The following is a 17839-nucleotide window of genomic DNA, read 5'->3' as shown; positions in this document are numbered from 1 at the left end:
AATTAATTGATAATAAAGTTATCAGTTCTAAGTTAACCATTCTCAGAATTTCATCGAAATCCACCCATAACCCCCCCGGTAAATTTTCAGTCAAATAATTTTTTTTTTGCTTTAATCCATGGGCTCTGCTTTTAAGCACTGCCTAAATATCTGTATTAAGTTTACATGCAATGCGAGGACCAAGTACCACAGCTCATAGCTGAATGCTTGGGCAGTGACTTGCTAAGTGTTTGTTTGTTTATTGAAGATGCAAACACGATGTGCTGCATTCTAAACTCGCAATGCGTTTAACTCGTTAACTGGCTCGTTATTACGTTATAACCCGACAACCTAGTCTCTTTTCAGTACTGATCATAGAACGAGGCAGCGCGTTAGAGCTTGTGTTTGCCCTGTGGACTGGCTAATGAAATGTAGTGAAAGTTGTACACACACACGCGCACGCACTCAGTAGCCAGTGTAGACCTGTTCTTTTCTCATTATTACGTGCAAATGTTCAGCGAGTGTGAACCTAAGGATGGATGGCGTATGTAAATACGAGAGGAAAGAAGTGGAAATTTCACTCCAGCACATTTTAACAGAATGTTAAGCATAAACCTGAGAAATGGGATGTAAAGACAGATCTAAAGGGTGCGTGTGTATACGCTGCTATAAGCCTCAGGTGTTACAGGAACAGTGTGAGAGTTCTTGGAGTTTGGGCCTCAAGCCATCTGTTGCTAACAGTTGCAGTGAGTGTGCGCGCACTTAGCTGGAGACGTAGGTCATTGTAACTGTCTAATTTAGGGCTGATTCTACCCACTGAGACAGCACAGCCTGTCATCCAAGTGTGAGGCACGCTGTGTCCACGGGTATGTGTCTGTCGGTGCGTGCACATGAGGTTCTGGCACGTAGTCGTGACGTGGAATCCGGAGACTTTCCCATTCATTTCTGTCCCTCGGCTTTCTCAGCGTAATATATATTTTTTTTCCTCTGTCATGCAGTTCTCCTTTGTGCGGAAAGATTTGCTTTCTTATCCATTTTGCCACTAATTGAATATTAACTGGTGGAGGATTTATGCGCTGAGAAAACTCCCTTCGTGCCAAATGAAGGTCCTGCTTTGTTGTGTGCCGTGTGCTGGGCTGAGCCGTGACTCGCCGGATTAACTGCTCATTTCATTAGGAACAGAAAAAGAGGGGTGGACTGTCGAGCAACTTTACAAATAACTCTTAGAGGAACTTTGCTTCAGGAAAAGCTCATCCTCTCTTCCCCCCCAATCCTCTCCTCTGTTCCCCGGTTTGTCCTACTTTTTCTTTTTCCTCTGCCCTGCACTCTGTTCTCATTCACCTCTCTCAGCTCTCTGTCCACAAACCCTTCCTCCTGAGACAAATTCACTTCCTGTTATATCTCCTCTTATTTATCCTCTCCTCACCTTCTCCTCTTTTCCTCACTTTCATTTTTTTTCTTCTCCTCTTGTCGCCGTTGCTCACTTTCTCTTCACTACTCTTTTATTCCCTCACATCACCTCTACTTTTTTTCTTCTCTCCTTACCTCGCCTCGCCATCCTCCCTTTCTGTTCTCCTTTCCTCTATTCTCTTCTTTTCTCCTCACCTTACATCTTTTCCGTCGTCCCCTCTTCACCCGTTTCTCGTCTTTTGTTCTCTCCTCACTTTGTTCCCTTCACCTACTCTGATCTCTCTTCCACCTCTTCTCTCCTTTCTGCATGGCTTCTCTTCCTCTGTTCTAGTCTTCATTTTTTTTTTTTTTTATCCATCCTCCTCTGTTCCCCTCTCCTCTTTGAGTATAATACGTGACTAGTTCTCTGCTCCTCTGGGCCTTATTTAAGGTGTGACCCAAGAACAGGAGAACTCTCTCGTCTTGTTCTAACGCTCTTGCTTCTCCTTCTCGTTTTCATCCCTCCCCCCCAATTCAGCTCGCACGTCGTAGCCTCTTACCTCACGTCGCACGCTTTCACACGCACTCGTCACTTCTTTTCCACTGCACGAACATCTTCCCAGGTGTGTTCCAGAGGTGAGGAACAGAGAAAAGAAAAGCTGTTCATCGAGCTTGTGAAGTTCTACTGTGAATGCAGGGCTCTCTGTGCTGCATCGGTGTACACTTGGTGTTCTGACTAACCGCTAAAAGCACTTCATTCTCTGGCACAGTTGTCTCCAGAGACGGGGCCACGCCAGGGAGGCACCCAGCTCACCATCACCGGAGAGAACCTGGGCCTGCAGTTCCGCGACATCCAGAGTGGCATCCGCATCGGAAAGGTGGCCTGCCAGCCTATCGAGGAGGAGTACATCAGTGCTGAACAGTGAGTTCCCTCCGATTCATCATCTGAGCTGCTCTCCCTCTCGTTTTTCATTTATTGCGGCACCGTAATGTAAGGTGCGAGTTACTGCATACTAATTTACTGACTCTGGCCCATTAAGTAATGGCTGGTATTGAGCCCTTTGTAATGTTTAGCATTAGTCCATTGTAATGGCAGTGTAATAACGTGATCTAATGTGTGAAAGATAACTGCACTTTGATAACTCTCTTCCTGAGGGGCAGAATGACTGTGATGGCCGTTTAACCTTGCCCAGAGGAGCTGATTATGTCTCTCTATTAAGATGAGCAGGTTTAATTGAACCTGATTTGTCACTTCAGGATCAGGCAAGGTGAACAACCCTGCCCCCAGACTGTCTGTGCGTGTCAGATAGAGAGAGAGAGAGAGAGAGAGAGGCGTGTGTTAATGCCAGGGGTCATTGCAAGTTCATTTAGACAGGAAACCAATACACTAAGACAATTATTCACCACACACACTTGATTTTGCCATGCAGCATGATTAATTTAACCAAGTGTGAATCAGAAGCTCTTGTAGGCGTTCACGAATTGGGGGGGGGAGTGGCTCTGTCGTCTCTGACCAGATTTGTCATAATCTGTCCGCTCTGTAATCGCCATGGGGATGCTGTTGCCGTGGTAGCGGTTGTATTGGAACATAGAGATGTGCGTCTCTGTGGGCGCAGTGCCATGGCCACCTGCACAGGGGAAGGAGGCAGGGGAGCTGATAACCCACTCTAGGAGGAGGAGGAGGAGATGCCCCGAGGCATGATGGGAAGGGTGGACATATTTCATTAATCACAGGGATGCTAATACACACACATGTGCGCGCGCACACACACACTGCACCCACCTAATTAACCCACCAGTGAGAACACATGCAAAAGGTCCAGTTGTGTATGTGTGTGTGTGTGTGTGTGTGTGTGTGAGAGAGAGAGAGAGTGAATGCCCTCAGGTACTCTACCAACTCAGCTCTACTCTCCGCACTATCCTGTCTTGCTCCTCGATCACTGCTGAAATGGGTTTTCATTAGAGCAGTGGGGGGCCTTAGGCTACTTCCAGAGCTCTCCCAGCTCTCCCTCATTCATCTCTCATCCATCTCTCTCTCTCTCTCTCTCTCTCCTTCCTCGCATTGTGTTAAACCCAGCAGTGAAATTACTGACATGCTTGTTGATGAAAGGTTTTTACATTTCTTCAAAGATAAGATGAGAAAATTACGCCCTGACATAATTAAAAGATTTTAATCGCAACCAACTCTTGGCCAACAAATGACAAAATGAAAATATCCAATAACCTGCGTGACGTTAGTCAGCACCCCATGTGACATGAAAGCTAAAGTATTTTTTTTTTTTCATGTTTGCTACGAACATTGTGCTGGGATACATGTGCAGTATGTTTTGTTTATTTGAGAATATTGAACTCGTACACTATAATAATCCTGTGTTGTTCGTGCTGCATTTATACCATAAATATTTGTTCCGTTGCTTTTTCTTTGAATGCTGTTGTTTTTTTTTAACGTACAAAAAGCAAACTAGAATCATTTCAGCACAGTTCAGCACTTCGGAAATTTTCTAGAGTGCCATTACAAACTAAACAAGTTCTCAGGTTTCTCAAAAAACTGAGCATTTCTGTAAAGCAAACATTGTGGAAATGAGAAGTTATTTTCTATATTTATTTATTTTTAAATCCTATACAGCTTGTTTATTTAATTCGGTGTTTGTGAAGCCAGACTGCGCTGGCTATATGAAAAGCATATTGATGAACGCTGTGTTTTAAATCTGCTTAGTTCCAGATGATTCTACATGCCACTTTAGACCAAAATGGACAAATTTAATGATATTTTGCCTGAAAATGTGAACACGATGGAGGACTGTTTTGTAAAGTGCTGTGCGCTCGCTGTGCTGTTTGGGTAAGCATGAAAATATGGACGTTTTCCTATTCTGCCTGTAGGATTGTGTGTCGTGTAGCAGATGCTACAGGCTATCGGGTGCAGGAGGCTCAGGTGGAGGTGTGTGTGAGAGACTGTCAGCCCGAGTACAGAGCCGTCTCCCCTAAAGCCTTCACGTTCGTGGTGAGTGCACCATTACCTCAAGCTCGAGCTGTGGAGTGGTAGTAAAACAATATATTTAATTTATGTGTCTTTTACTATACATGATATGATATTACTGTGAATAGGGGTGAGGTGGGTCATGTGGCAAAGATCTCCGGTCATGCACTTGCACAGTATTGACCCTTCCCACTCACGTGACCTTCGTAAACGCAACCGCCATTTTGGACATGAAGAAATAACGGTTTATGGCACAGACCCTTTCGGTTCTCGCTCATCTAGCTGCTACAATGACTGCTTAGACTGCAACAATAATACCTAACACACATTTAAGTATCCGTCGTAAAGACGTGAAACTCGTCGAGTGACGAGTGTGTTCATTGATAAGATAACACAATCTAAAAGTAGACATACCACCACACTGCCCTGGCGCTGTGTACAGTTTACCTTCTATGGTTTGTGCACTCACTATTTGCCATTACTTTCTCCAACCCAGTGTTCGAACTATGCCGATATTTTCGGGGGCTCCCTTTTTTTCCCTTGGGGTGGGAGGTGCTTGCACTTGTCTCAGAGCGCGGATCTCCAAACACATGAGAAGCCTCTCTTACGCACATATCACACGGACTCCACACCTCCACACACGCATCGCGTCTGAAGTCATAACTCATCAGGGGAAATCGTGCCCGCATTGGCATGTTCAAAAAACAACCTCGCGTCAACAATGATACCACACGCAAGAAGAAAAAAAAAAAAACAGTCAGGCTACTCAACACATCTGATCCACAGCAACACCAAAGCATCACTGGAAATCATGTCAACAACCAATCTTCCATTTCAACACGCATCAACAAACAAATGGCACCACAAACATGAACGAATCAGTCAGGCTACCGATTCCAAACCCACAGCAGACGAATAATTAAACGCACCTTACCTTAAAGCAGAATCGACCACAAAGGAAGTCTGTTGGCACACTTCCTTTCTACTAGTTTGTGTCCCCAACCTGGCAGCCGCAGTCGTTGTCATATCGGTTTATTTTATCTTTGATGTAAACACAACACTTCGGATATGCAAATGCTTCCCGTTACACACGACTGCTATGTCAATAAACATCATTTTGCCAATATTTTAGAGACCATCCATCTTCTCCGTCGGTCAGCATCTGTCGGGATCCGATAAAATGATAAATCTTGCCTTGTGTGTTGATGGTTACTACATCCAGGTGCACAACAATATAATGGCATGATGGAAGTCTTGCTGAAAGTAAAAACTTTCTTTGATGGCTATATTCCTTTCGATGCTTCGCCGTCGTTCCTCGTTGTTGGCTGTGGTAGACTACTGGTAGTTCATGTCCAAAATGGCGGCCGCGTTTGTCGTGACGTCACGTGGGATGGGTCAATACAATATGTCAGGACTGAAATAGCCCAGGTCATGCTGTTACATGAAAATAATCCACAATGGAATGGTGTGGTGTGATGTGATGTCAGTATTTTCCAACAGCAGCAGGTACCAAAAGTGTTTTATTTCTCGTATACCAGTGCAATTACCGTTTTTCTTGATTAAAGAAGACACTGCGTGCTTTCTGTCATGATGTAATGTTGTAGAATGCCTAAGAAATCTTAGTTCCTCGAATCACTTGCATTAAAGCAGCTGTAAACAGGAGTTCTCTCACCTGCTTTATTTTTGTTCATAAGACCAAAAAAAAAAAAAAATCATCTTGTCTTCTTCCTGAGAAACTGCCAAGCCTTCTGTCCTGAAGACTTTCCCCTGGTAGGAGTATTAAAGCAGCAGCATCTTTACATCTGACACACAAATTGCTGACACAGAGGAAGGTTTTTCTTTATTAAATATCTTTTTTTTTTTTCCTCCTCCCCCCACATTTGGTTTATTATTAGGCTCATGGGGAGGAACAGCCATGCAAGTTAGTGTTAGTGTCAGCTCTTACTTATAGAAATATGTTACAATGTACACATCAAGATAAATCTATGATTTAATTTATTGTCAAAGCTGTGCTATTAGCTCATCCGAGCGCAGGCCAGGCCAGATGAGCTTATACGATCATGCGTCGTCCGTTCGTCCGTTCATCCATTATCATCCGTCCACAATCTTTACAAAAATCGCTACTCCTCCTACAGGATTGATCGGATTTGGATCAAACTCACATACTGTTCGCCAGGTGTGTGTGTGTATAAAAGTTGTTAAGATGGTGGTGCCACCGGTCATATTTACGATTTTATGGGCGTCTGAAATTTTTGGGTGACTCGCCACATTAAACGCTACTCTTCGTAAACTGCTGGGATGTTTTCACTGAAATTCACCCAGAAGAATCTAAAGACACATTCCAGCAAGAGTTGTTCACTTAGGGGTCACGTGCAATTTCAACAAAAATCACGACTCTTCCCACAGGATTGATTTGGATTTCAAACTCACACACAACAACAGTGCCCGGTATGAGCTACATACAGCCTCAGTGAGGCTATTTTATAGACCATTCTTCTTTCGGCTGCTCCCGTAAGGGGTCGCCACAGCGGTTCTGTTCCGCATATTTGATTTGGCATAGGTTTTACACCGGATGCCCTTCCTGACGCAGCCGTCCCCAATCTGTCCAGGCTTGGGATTGGCACCAAGTATGCACTGGCTGGGTATTTTACCTAACCCGCATGTCTTTGGACTGTGGGGGAAACCGGAGCACCTGGAGGAAACCCACAAAGACATGGGGAGAACATGCAAACTCCACACGGAAAGGCCCTCGTCGGCCGTGAGGTTCAAACCCAGGACCTTCATGCTGTGAGGTTGACTATGCTAACTACTACACCACCGTGGCACCGATGCTCATCTCATTATCTGTAGCCGCTTTATCCTGTTCTACAGGGTCGCAGGCAAGCTGGAGCCTATCCCAGCTGACTACGGGCGAAAGGCGGGGTACACCCTGGACAAGTCGCCAGGTCATCACAGGGCTGACACATAGACACAGACAACCATTCACACTCACATTCACACCTACGCTCAATTTAGAGTCACCAGTTAACCTAACCTGCATGTCTTTGGACTGTGGGGGAAACCGGAGCACCCGGAGGAAACCCACGCGGACACGGGGAGAACATGCAAACTCCGCACAGAAAGGCCCTCGCCGGCCACAGAGCTCAAACCCGGACCTTCTTGCTGTGAGGCGACAGCGCTAACCACTACACCACCGTGCTGCCCGGTGCCGATGTTATTTAAAAAAAAAACACTTTCTGAACCGTTAGATTTGTGGTTTCAACAGCTCTGAATATATTTCAGCATCCAGCAGCGACTGTCCTATTCACTTTGTTAACAAAGTGCCAGTAAACAAAAACAGTAATGTTTGATTCTAGTGGGGGGGAAACCCTGCGAAAACTACCGGGTTCTAATCTACACTTAGAACCCAGTGAATGCAGATTGCGTCCAAATTCACATCCCTTCTTCTCGGTTGACTTACTCACCAAATATTCATCACAGTGAGCTGCTGAAGCGACACGACTTGACCTTTCCAACAATACTAGCTGCTTGTCTATGCGACGAAGCGTTGGCGAGAATAATAATTTTGAATTTACATCAAATTTAATCATAGAGCCGTATGCAGATTGTAACTGCGTCCATATCCACACCTGTAACTCTTCTTTCAATTGCTCATGAACTCGTCACTGTATAGATACGAACCACAGATCACAAGAAAGATCGAAACCGGAGCTTTGTAACGATCCCAGTAATTACAATGAGTAATTACATTATGATACGGTTTCTTGGTTGAATAAGTCTCAAAGTCTGTGTTGCTTCACAGCATAACACGTATCAAAATAAACAGCAGAACTTGCCCTTTCTGACGGTATTGGGTGTTTCTCTCTGCCGTAAAACATTGTCAGTTAATCCGGTTTGAATCACAGCAAATAAAACAACGGCATTTATTTCCATTCGACACGAAGCACTTATTTTAGAGTATCCCACCATCATGGTTCTGATATTACCAGATTCCAAACAATCTCCCCAACACAATTATGAAGAGAGATCTCTACTGCCGGCGTTTTCCAGTGACATATGATGTTTTTACATATTTCATAGGACACGATGTTTTTTTCTTGATATAAAGGTGGTTATTCTATCCCCATTCACTGGATATGAGCAATTGCATGCTCTGATTGGCTACTCTACTACTAGGCTATCAGCTCATACACCGTGAGTAGAGAAAAACAAAATGGCGGCGCTTGTTGCTGAAACAACCAAGGACGAAATAAAACCCCAAAAAATGCAACAAAAAAAAAAAAGGCAACAAAATATGGAATAAATGTATTTGATGGTAAGAACGTATTTTAAAAAAATGATTTTCAAGAATTATTATTATAGCATTGTTCATAAAATGTCGGACGTTTTGTATAAAGTTTTTATTTATTGAATTTGCAAAAAATAATGCTCCGTTTCTCAAAATCCAGTGAATATGGATAGAATAAAACAGTTATTCCACCCAATCTCGTCATACATGGCGTATAGCCGACTCGGCGCTACACGCCTCGTCAACTATTAGCTCATGCACGACTCGATTTCATGGAATAACTGTAAAATGTAAAAAAAAATGTGATGGAAGATCTGGAGAGCCGAGAGTGTTCTGAAAAAAAGAAACAAGAGACAGCATGTAGGTCTATAACCCTGATCATGACCCAGATAAGAGCTTGAAAAGTAAAGGTAGTGAAATTACCCTGAAAATAGCAAAACAATGAGTGAAATTAAAGTTTTAAAGGAGAACTGAAGTCCTTTTTAAACTTGCTTTATTTCTTAACATGTTATTCAATTACGTTTTGGGTTTTAGTAACCTTATATCGTGACTCATATTGGCAACTAATTGCAGTTAAATATGATACTTATCGGCCTATTTGGTTTTTATCCATGTTGAATTTAGTTCGTTTGGTCCACAGCAGGCGTCGCTTATCCGCGCGATCTTCACGAGACTTGTGCGAGACTTCGAAACATGAAGTGTCAGCCAAGTGCCAGTGCCGCCATTTTGAAAACATTTTGAAAATATTGCACAAAAACGAGTTTAAATGACGATTACTGCGATTTTTTTTTTCTCAGACTTTCCTGATCGCTATCAAAACAAACAAAACTTCCGGCTTGATTACATCAGCATTCGAAAGAGGGCGCGTGCGTCTTTTGACAATGTTGGCGGATGTCGGTCACTTTGATTTGCGCTGTGTGTTTTACTTCCGTCCTACGATGTCTCGCACAGGTCTCAGCGAATCTCGTTTACAGCCGTTGCTTTGACATATGGACTGATATATATTACAGAGCATGTTTCAAACACTCATAACTTGCTATAGCAGCGACAAAATAGCTGTCAGAAATGCGTTCCTATATTTAATAAAATGAAACAGAATTTTGATGATTAAAAAATTTGCCTTCAGTTCTCCTTTAATAGTCTGTTGCTATGCGTAAGGCCTTTACACACCAGATTACCAGATATGAGACACAATTGCGATGTGAAAAACGTACGTGTGGAATTTTCACACAAAGTATGCACACCAAGTCTGATGGAATTTTTTTAACGTTGTGTTCCATGTTCTCGTTTCATGCCGGTTTTGAGCCACAACGGTCAGTCGAGTCCTGAGTGAAATGAGGGAGTCGTCTAGCAGTGAGGAAGACCATAATTATCGACATGCTCTCGAGAAAGAGAAAATCTTGGGTACAAATGACAACAGGGAGAGTTTCATATTCTCTTTAAAGAGTTGAAGCTGAGAGACGGGATGTTGGACAACAAGAAAGAACAGAACGCTCGTGGCGTTGTGTTCACGGGCTAAATAATATGGAGTTTTATTCCTATCTTTTACGTTCAAGAAGAAAACAAGTGAGAGAGACCGAGAGAAAGAGCAGGAATCTGTGAGCAGAAGATTTGCAAGTGCTCTGGGCGCAAGCGGGCTATTTGGTGGGGAGGGGGCCTTGCAAAATCTGAACATGAAATGAATAAATATTGCTCTCAAATTGAAAGACCACACTTTTGATTAAAGACAGGAATAAATCTCCATAGCAATATAGCCGCTCAGCTCCCGAACGCGAGTAACACTGGTGCGTAGCAAAGGCTCGCTGCAACAATTGAGGCCGTTTTGCCGTCTGTCACCGCATGACGTCTGTTCCGCACAACGTGATTGGTTGATGCCTTTATTAGCGGTGAGGAAGCTCAGAAAAATCGACCTCGGTGTGAAAAATGTCACGTTTTCGCTGTGTAATATTCACATTCTGTGTGAAAGTACTCAAGACAAAAATAACAGTTTGGAAAAATGTGCTGACGTGCAAATTAATCGTCCCCAGTGTGTAAAGACTTTAACAAGGGACTTCATTGTTGCATTGCCACTAATGATGCCTGCAGTACTCTCAGAAATGTGTATCATGATATAATTTATAACGATTATACCATACCATGCGGCAAAAATGTCCACAAGCACCTGCAGCCCATACATGTCAACCTATACGGAATGTCCGTATTTTATACGGATTTGATTCAATAAATGTAGTATACGGGCGTATAAATAAAGTTATACGGATTCTTTAAAAAAACTTCAATATTTATCTAGAGCTATAATCAATTCCCACGACAGCCAGTAAAGAGTCTTATGAAATCGCGCGTTATCTTGTGGTAGCGAGATTTCGTTCCACTTTTGATCATGCGCACACCGCATTGCGAGAATCCCGCCAACCCGGAAGTCATAGACATAAACATAGACGCCGCCTTCTGCGTAGAATCAAGCGTCATCCTCGCCGCCATATTGGATGTGGCAAAGTGGCGATTCTGAGAATAAAGATGCCTCGTTCATGTGCTGCGTTTAACTGTACCAACAGGTTTACCGTCCAAACGAGATCACATGGGATTACCCTTCACAGGTGAGACTGGAAAAATACTTTTCATTGTATTTGGTCATTATAACGTAATTTTACGAACAGATTTTCCTGACTTTGTGGCTAATATGAAGTCTCGCGCATAATAGCCGCTCGGTGAACCCTGTCTCCAAACAACGAAGTATTTCCTTCATAACTACGCTGATAACACTTTGTGTTTTTGTCGAACATTGGAGCTTTGTATTCATTCTGAAGGTTTATTGTTATTAATATTGAATAAAAAGTAACTGGGATATATCATTGTTAATTATCATTCAAATTTTAGGTAAATTATTTTAATTTGCATCTTATACGGATTTTATAAGGGAAATACGGATTTTGGAGGTTGGTTATACAGGTTTGATTGACCAAAGGTTGACATGTATGGCAGCCGGTATTTTTTTTTTTTTCCGCCTACACGGTCTGTGCCAGCGACTCGATCCCAGGAAAAAAAACAAAACAAACCCATGCCATTCAACATTGTCTCTGCTGATCATAATTTGCTGCAAATCCAGTTATTCCACCGCAAAATTGTCTTCAACTTGGGTCTAGCATGACCGAAGGCGACGGCATACAGTATTTGTCGATCGATTCTCACACTCTGATTGGCTGAGCCGGATCACGTGACCACGCCATAGCGGATGGTAAAGATGCAGTTGGCTGTTGTTGCAGACTATTTCGCTCGGTTTTCACAAAATGCCACCGAAGAAGAAACTAAAACCTTCCGTGGGCCAAATAAAGTTCATGTTTTCTGCAGGTTGGTACATAATTAATATTTTCATATCTAAGAATTATTTTCATGTCCAGAAGCTAGCCGGAGTGCCCGAGTTCCCAGAGAGATGTCTGGTCCCTTAGCTAAGGCTTCATGCTTAAAAGTGCAAAGAACTAATTATGTGCAAATATTTATGCTGAAATTAAAACTACACACAATACCACACCAGAAGCACATCAAGTACATTACACACGCGCCAAATAAGCTCACCCTGTAGTTATGTTACAGAGCCAGGCAGCGTACTACAGAGGGGACTGGAGAAAGCCAAGCGCACACATCTGGAGGGAAATTTCATACACATTTTGCAAGTATTTTACAGGGAAATGGTTAATTTATTAGCTGAGAACGCACCAGAAGGCATGTAAAGTTCAAACTTCTCGGGGGGGCAATGCCCCCGTAGCATTAGCATGCCTTTGGCTTCACTGCCGCAAATTCCAGAGCCGCCTCCTTTTTTTTTTTTTTTTTTTAAAAGCCAGTTGCTTCAGATTTTCTGGAGACCCCTGATGTAATGGAGTCCACACCCAAGGCTTTGTCTAATATTAAAAGAAAACAGTAGAGTAAATTTGAACCTGTTAATATAGACGTATAACACAGGACTTGTTTGACCGTTTCTGTAACGAAAGCATAAATGAGTCCGTAGAAGAGAAACATGAATTTGAAAGTGGTATGACGTACATTTACGCTGCTGCTTTGTGTGTGCACTCTTTCTCCTCAACAGAAGCTTATCATGAGCTGTTGTTCTGAAGTGGCTTAATGTCATGAATAACATCACTGTATCACTGAATGGGCTTGTACACTGAACGTGTGTGTGTGTGTGTCCTCAGTCTCCGTACTTCGCACGGGTGATTCCATCCCGTGGTCCGTTCTCTGGCGGGACAAAGATCACAATCCACGGCAGCCATCTGAACGCCGGCAGCGCCGTGTCCGTCAAGATCGGCCTCAATACCTGCCGCTTCGAGAGGTAACCCTCATCTCCCCTCACACCATTTCTTTCTTTTTTTTTTTTTTTTTTTTTTATTTCTCCTTGATCATTATAATAGTGCAGCCTGCTGCTTCATATAAAAATATGCCAACGTGAATTGAAAGCAGCGTGCCCAGAAAAAGAGCATCCGTTCAAAATGAAGTGTGTGACGTGTTAATCTTATTATACGTCTCTACTCTGATGTCTGGGTGAATGAGCGAGATCAGTTCCAGGTTTCACAAGTGCACACTGAGGTTTTTTTTTTTTCCCCTCCTTTCTTTCTTCTCTCTTTTTGGTGTGAAGGAAGTGTGATGGAGGAAATGTTGCCTCCTCCAGTGAGATCCCACCACCAACACTTCAGAATTTCCAGCATCTGGCATTCAATCTTAGCTAGGTGGTGTTTTATCCTGTGCTTAAAGCGATTCCTCGTTGCGGAAATCCACTTCCATACACCCTATCTGCGTGCCCACACACTGTCTGACATGTTGTAAGGAGCGACAGGCATGCAGGAGGATTTGAAGGCGCACAGAGGGTAGCTTGATTTGGACCTGCCAAGTGGTGTGTGTGTGAGAGAGAGAGAGAGAGAGAGAAGAGAAAAGAAGGGTTTTGTGTGTGTTCATATCTGGGGCGGCCCACCATGTGGGCTCCTCCATCCAGACTCCAACAGTGTGCAGGAGGGAACCAGAGCCTTCCGCCTCCACACACTTCATACCTCACTGAGGTGGATGGGCTGCTTTTTCTTTTTCTGAATAAGATGAGTGCTTTTAAGTGTGTGTGTAAAAGGCTTTTTGTTTAAGCAGTCATTCATTGGCTTATCTAGCCCCTGCAACATCTTCATGTCATTTCCTTTCCTATCTCTAGTTTTCACTCTCGCCTGCTTCTTTACACCTCTTGCCATCCTTTTCTGTCTTTCTCTCTCTCTCTCTCTCTCTCTCTCTCTCTCTCTCTCTCTGTGTGCACTTCTGACAACAACCTTGTCAAAATATGTACAGAACTCTGCGGGTATCTCGGCTGCGTGTTGTGAAAAATGGTTGCCAGGGCAACACGGAGAGAGGATCAGTATAAGAATTCCATGCACACACGCTCACACATGCTGAGACGCACTCTTCATCCGAATCAGGAAGATGAGAGAAGTGTCTCGCTTTTGTTTTATTTGTTCCTCGTTCTGCATCCTATAAATTTTCGCTCTGAACGTTCTGTAGGAATGCTTGGAGAAACGCGCGCACGCACACTTCCTAAATCAACACTTCTACGGTTCTACAGTTTATACCGAACCGAAGATGCTGTAAACAGTCACTGTTTTTAAGTCGGGATGACGAAAATAAGATTGTCGTTCGCTTTGCCTTCCTCTTTTGCATCGATCGTACAAAGCCGCATCAGGCTTTTATGCATAAATTGAAAAATGCTTGTAGAAAACAGAAGCTATGGGTTTAAAAATGACAGTTTAATTGCTTAAAATGAATTATAATTGTGTCAGGTATTATAATTTTCTACTGGCACAGAACGACTGAACAAACATTAGCTGTAGTTGAACACTGCATTAGTATCAAGTAACTGCTTAAAACATCACAATTTGGCATAATTTCATCAGGAATTAAAAAAAAAACCCACCATATTTCCTTTATTTCCACAGGCGCAATCTGAAAATAGCTTCCTATTTGTTATTTGCGCTCGCTGCATAGGGTATCGTGTAATATTATATTGCATATAGTATAATTGTTTAGTTGTCGATGCGCTACATGCCGAGTAGGATGCGAGTGTTGAGTGACTTGAGTAACCGCCGTGCTGAAAGCGATCTAGTGTAAAATTTCACTCATGGGACAATTTTTTTTTTTTTTTTTCCCCTGCTACTTAAAATCCTTAATTAATTTTTAAAACATTGAAAACAGCATGCCGTAAATGACCTGGATGTATTGAGATCAACTGACAAGTCTCGCCATCAACTTTGCACATCAACTGACAGGGCTTGTCTTTTAGCCAAGATTGATATGTAAATACTGTGGAAACTCTAATAGCATCTGAACTGTGGTATTTATTCTCAAAGCTTTAATGGAAGTACATTAAGGCTAGGGGTTTTTTTCATGGGGAGAATTATATATTGAAGGCAGCAAGTGGATGTGCTAAATTTAAAAAAAAAAAAAAAAGATGCATTAAGAATTGATTTTGAATTGCATCCTGGCACTCTACATCGACATCCAATTGAAGCATGAGTTCCCTAAAGATTCTTACTTTTCCTTTCTTTTCAAGTGTCTGCGTGTAATGACCTGTGTGTGTGTGTGTGTGCTCCAGGCGCAGTGCGAGGGAGATTGTGTGTGTAACCCCAGCGGCTTCGGCGATCGGTGGCACTCCGGTGATGGTGGACATTAACTTTGCAGAGCTGAGGAACCCCGATGTGAAGTTCAACTACACGGATGACCCAACAATATTGAAGATCGAACCCAACTGGAGCATTACCAGGTACACAGGCAGGCTAGGACAAACGGATGGAGGGACAGACAGCACCACTGAAGAACCCATAGATAGCAGAGTAGGCAGAGAAGTCTGGCCGTATGTATTTGAATTAGTAGCGTCGCCGAAGGATCGAAGATGTGTAGGTGGAATGCAGAATGCTCGAGATGTGTCAGTGTGTGACTTCATTTCATTACAGGTCATATCGAGCATCCACAGTTGGCTCTTTCCCAGGTGTGTTCTTGTTTGTGATGCATGCTTGAGAAAGAGAGTAAAGGCATGCAGCCATGTCTCCAGGGATCACACCAACATCAGAGTTGACGGGGGGGGTGGAATGGCCACCGGTGGGACCGTGTTTCAAAACAGTGGCATACTCGCATCCTGAAAATGAGAGCAACCCTTGTGGCATCCACACACACAGCTTAGTCGGGAGTGAAATGGTGTGAGGTGTGAAACAGCGAGAGAATGAGCATGCGAATGCCTTAGCCTGGGGGGAATGACCTGTTTAGGCCTCATATTTGCTGTTGCTATGATCCCATCAGAGCTTTGCTTGACTGACAGTCGAGCAATGAGTTTGCTCCCGTCGTCTGAGGGAGCAGCTCGCTTTTCCTGCTGACTTAAACATCTGTAATATCACACCATTCTACTGACGAGGCAAGTAGCCGACCTCTAGTTAAGCCAAACCATCATCCCTTGGTGTGTGCTTGTTCTATAGGCCAACACCTTTCCACTTACATTATTTATCAGGGATGGGCCGCAGTGGGGTTTAGACACTATACATGAAATTATGAAATTGCTCACCAGAGAGCATGAGGGACAGAATGAGGCTTTCACATGGACTATATTTACCCTTCTAATTACCTATCTGAATGCCAGTGTAATGATCAGTGATTGCTTAATCACAATTAATAGGTAACCAGAGGCTAATTACCTCATTAAGTCATCATATTTGCCACTATGGTGAGCCACATAGGTTAATGGCTGATTCATACATCCAACCGACTGCATGTTATGCGAGCATTATCCGTATTTTGTAATGGACTGTGGATGGATTGGGCTTTGCCTAGTTTGTCAGTTTGATGTAGTTACTGACTTTGTCGTCTTCCCTAGATAGTCACTTGTGTGGTTTGGAGTGTGTTTGTCAGCCATTGTGTAATATGTACGGTTAGGCCATGTTTATCCGTAAGTCGACTGTAAATTAGTTCGAGAAGCTCGATGGGAATGTTTATATTTACAGTGAGAGTTTGTGAATTATTGGGATTTTACATAAATTACTCCGACCTAATCTTCATCTAAGTCATATTAACTTGTTTAAAATCCCTGAAACTTTTATAAGCATTCATTTTTGTGGTTGCATTCTTTCCAGGGAATTAATTTGAGTGCACCGACTTGTCAAAGTACCAAAAGTGTTACTGTATTGCCTTTGCCACCTTTATTTGGGGAGGTATTAACAGGTTCTACCATGCGTGTGCGGAGGAAGCATGTGGATTTCTTGATTAGAATAGACGTAAGGAGGTTGTTTTTTTTTTAACACCGTATTCTGATAATTTGTAGAAACCTCAAGCTGTTTAGTTTCCAATATATTGGCATAAAATCTATCAAGGTATGTTTATTGATGATTATTCATCCAGGTCAGACAGGAAACTGTACGTGAGCCCTTATCTTTAGTGACTGAATAATATGTAAGGAGTAAAACACTTAGGGAAGTGCTGTTATAACACTTATCAGGATGTGTTAAAATAATCAGTGACAGGGTAGTGTGATGCCATTACCACCCTGAAGTTGTCTCTCTTTCTTGAACAACATGGCCCGAAGCCCAGCCTTTTTTCTTTTTCTTGAATTTAATAAGACCAAAAAACCTGCAGCTTGCAACGTTACCGAGAAACCCAAAAGCGCAAACTACTCAGTCTTGGGAGCCCAAGAGAGCAAAATTGTCTGTGTACTCAGGGAAGGAAGAGTGGCATTCTATTTTTCCCTGTCACTCACAGCGACACTTTTTTAAAATTCATTTTTTTATTTTATTTTATTTTATTAAGCTTCCACCTCAGATACAATAAATAAACACACAAAAAAGTGGGGGTCACACAACAGAGCTAGGCTCCAATACCTATAGATGAAAGTCTTCCGGATTTACCCGGAAATCTAGACATTTGACAAAACTCTTGAAAATCTCCGGTTTCCCGAATGGAGAAATTAATTTTTCGGATTTTTCGCATTCCTAGATGCGGTGTAATACTTCGCATCGTCCTTGCATGGGCACGGTCCTTAAATAGCCCAAACATAGTTCATTGATTAAAGACGGGTGTTGTTTGTTAACGGCGCGCGTGCCGGAGCTCGTTAGGTGCGCCTGCCCAAGGTGTGCCTTCAGGTGCACGAGCTAAGGCGCGCAGAACTGACACCGTTCTGCGCAAGCGCAACACGATCGCACTAGAAA

General features: G+C 42.9%; 1 protein-coding gene across 1 annotated transcript in view; it reads left to right on the top strand.

Moving 5' to 3' along the window:
- plxna1b (plexin A1b) overlaps positions 1-17839 on the top strand; it is a 422572-nt gene that overhangs the window by 358567 nt on the left and 46166 nt on the right. Inside the window, exons 13-16 of the mRNA XM_060919493.1 lie at positions 2139-2290; positions 4249-4369; positions 12821-12957; positions 15247-15414. Of these exons, the coding sequence (XP_060775476.1) occupies positions 2139-2290; positions 4249-4369; positions 12821-12957; positions 15247-15414 (578 nt within the window). The remainder of the gene's footprint in view (positions 1-2138; positions 2291-4248; positions 4370-12820; positions 12958-15246; positions 15415-17839) is intronic.

The sequence above is a fragment of the Neoarius graeffei genome, chromosome 4 (genome assembly GCF_027579695.1).
Source record: "Neoarius graeffei isolate fNeoGra1 chromosome 4, fNeoGra1.pri, whole genome shotgun sequence".
In the NCBI taxonomy this organism is placed as follows: domain Eukaryota; kingdom Metazoa; phylum Chordata; class Actinopteri; order Siluriformes; family Ariidae; genus Neoarius; species Neoarius graeffei.
The sequence above is the reverse complement of the archived record's forward strand: the minus strand, read 5'-3'. Positions and strand labels throughout refer to the sequence as shown.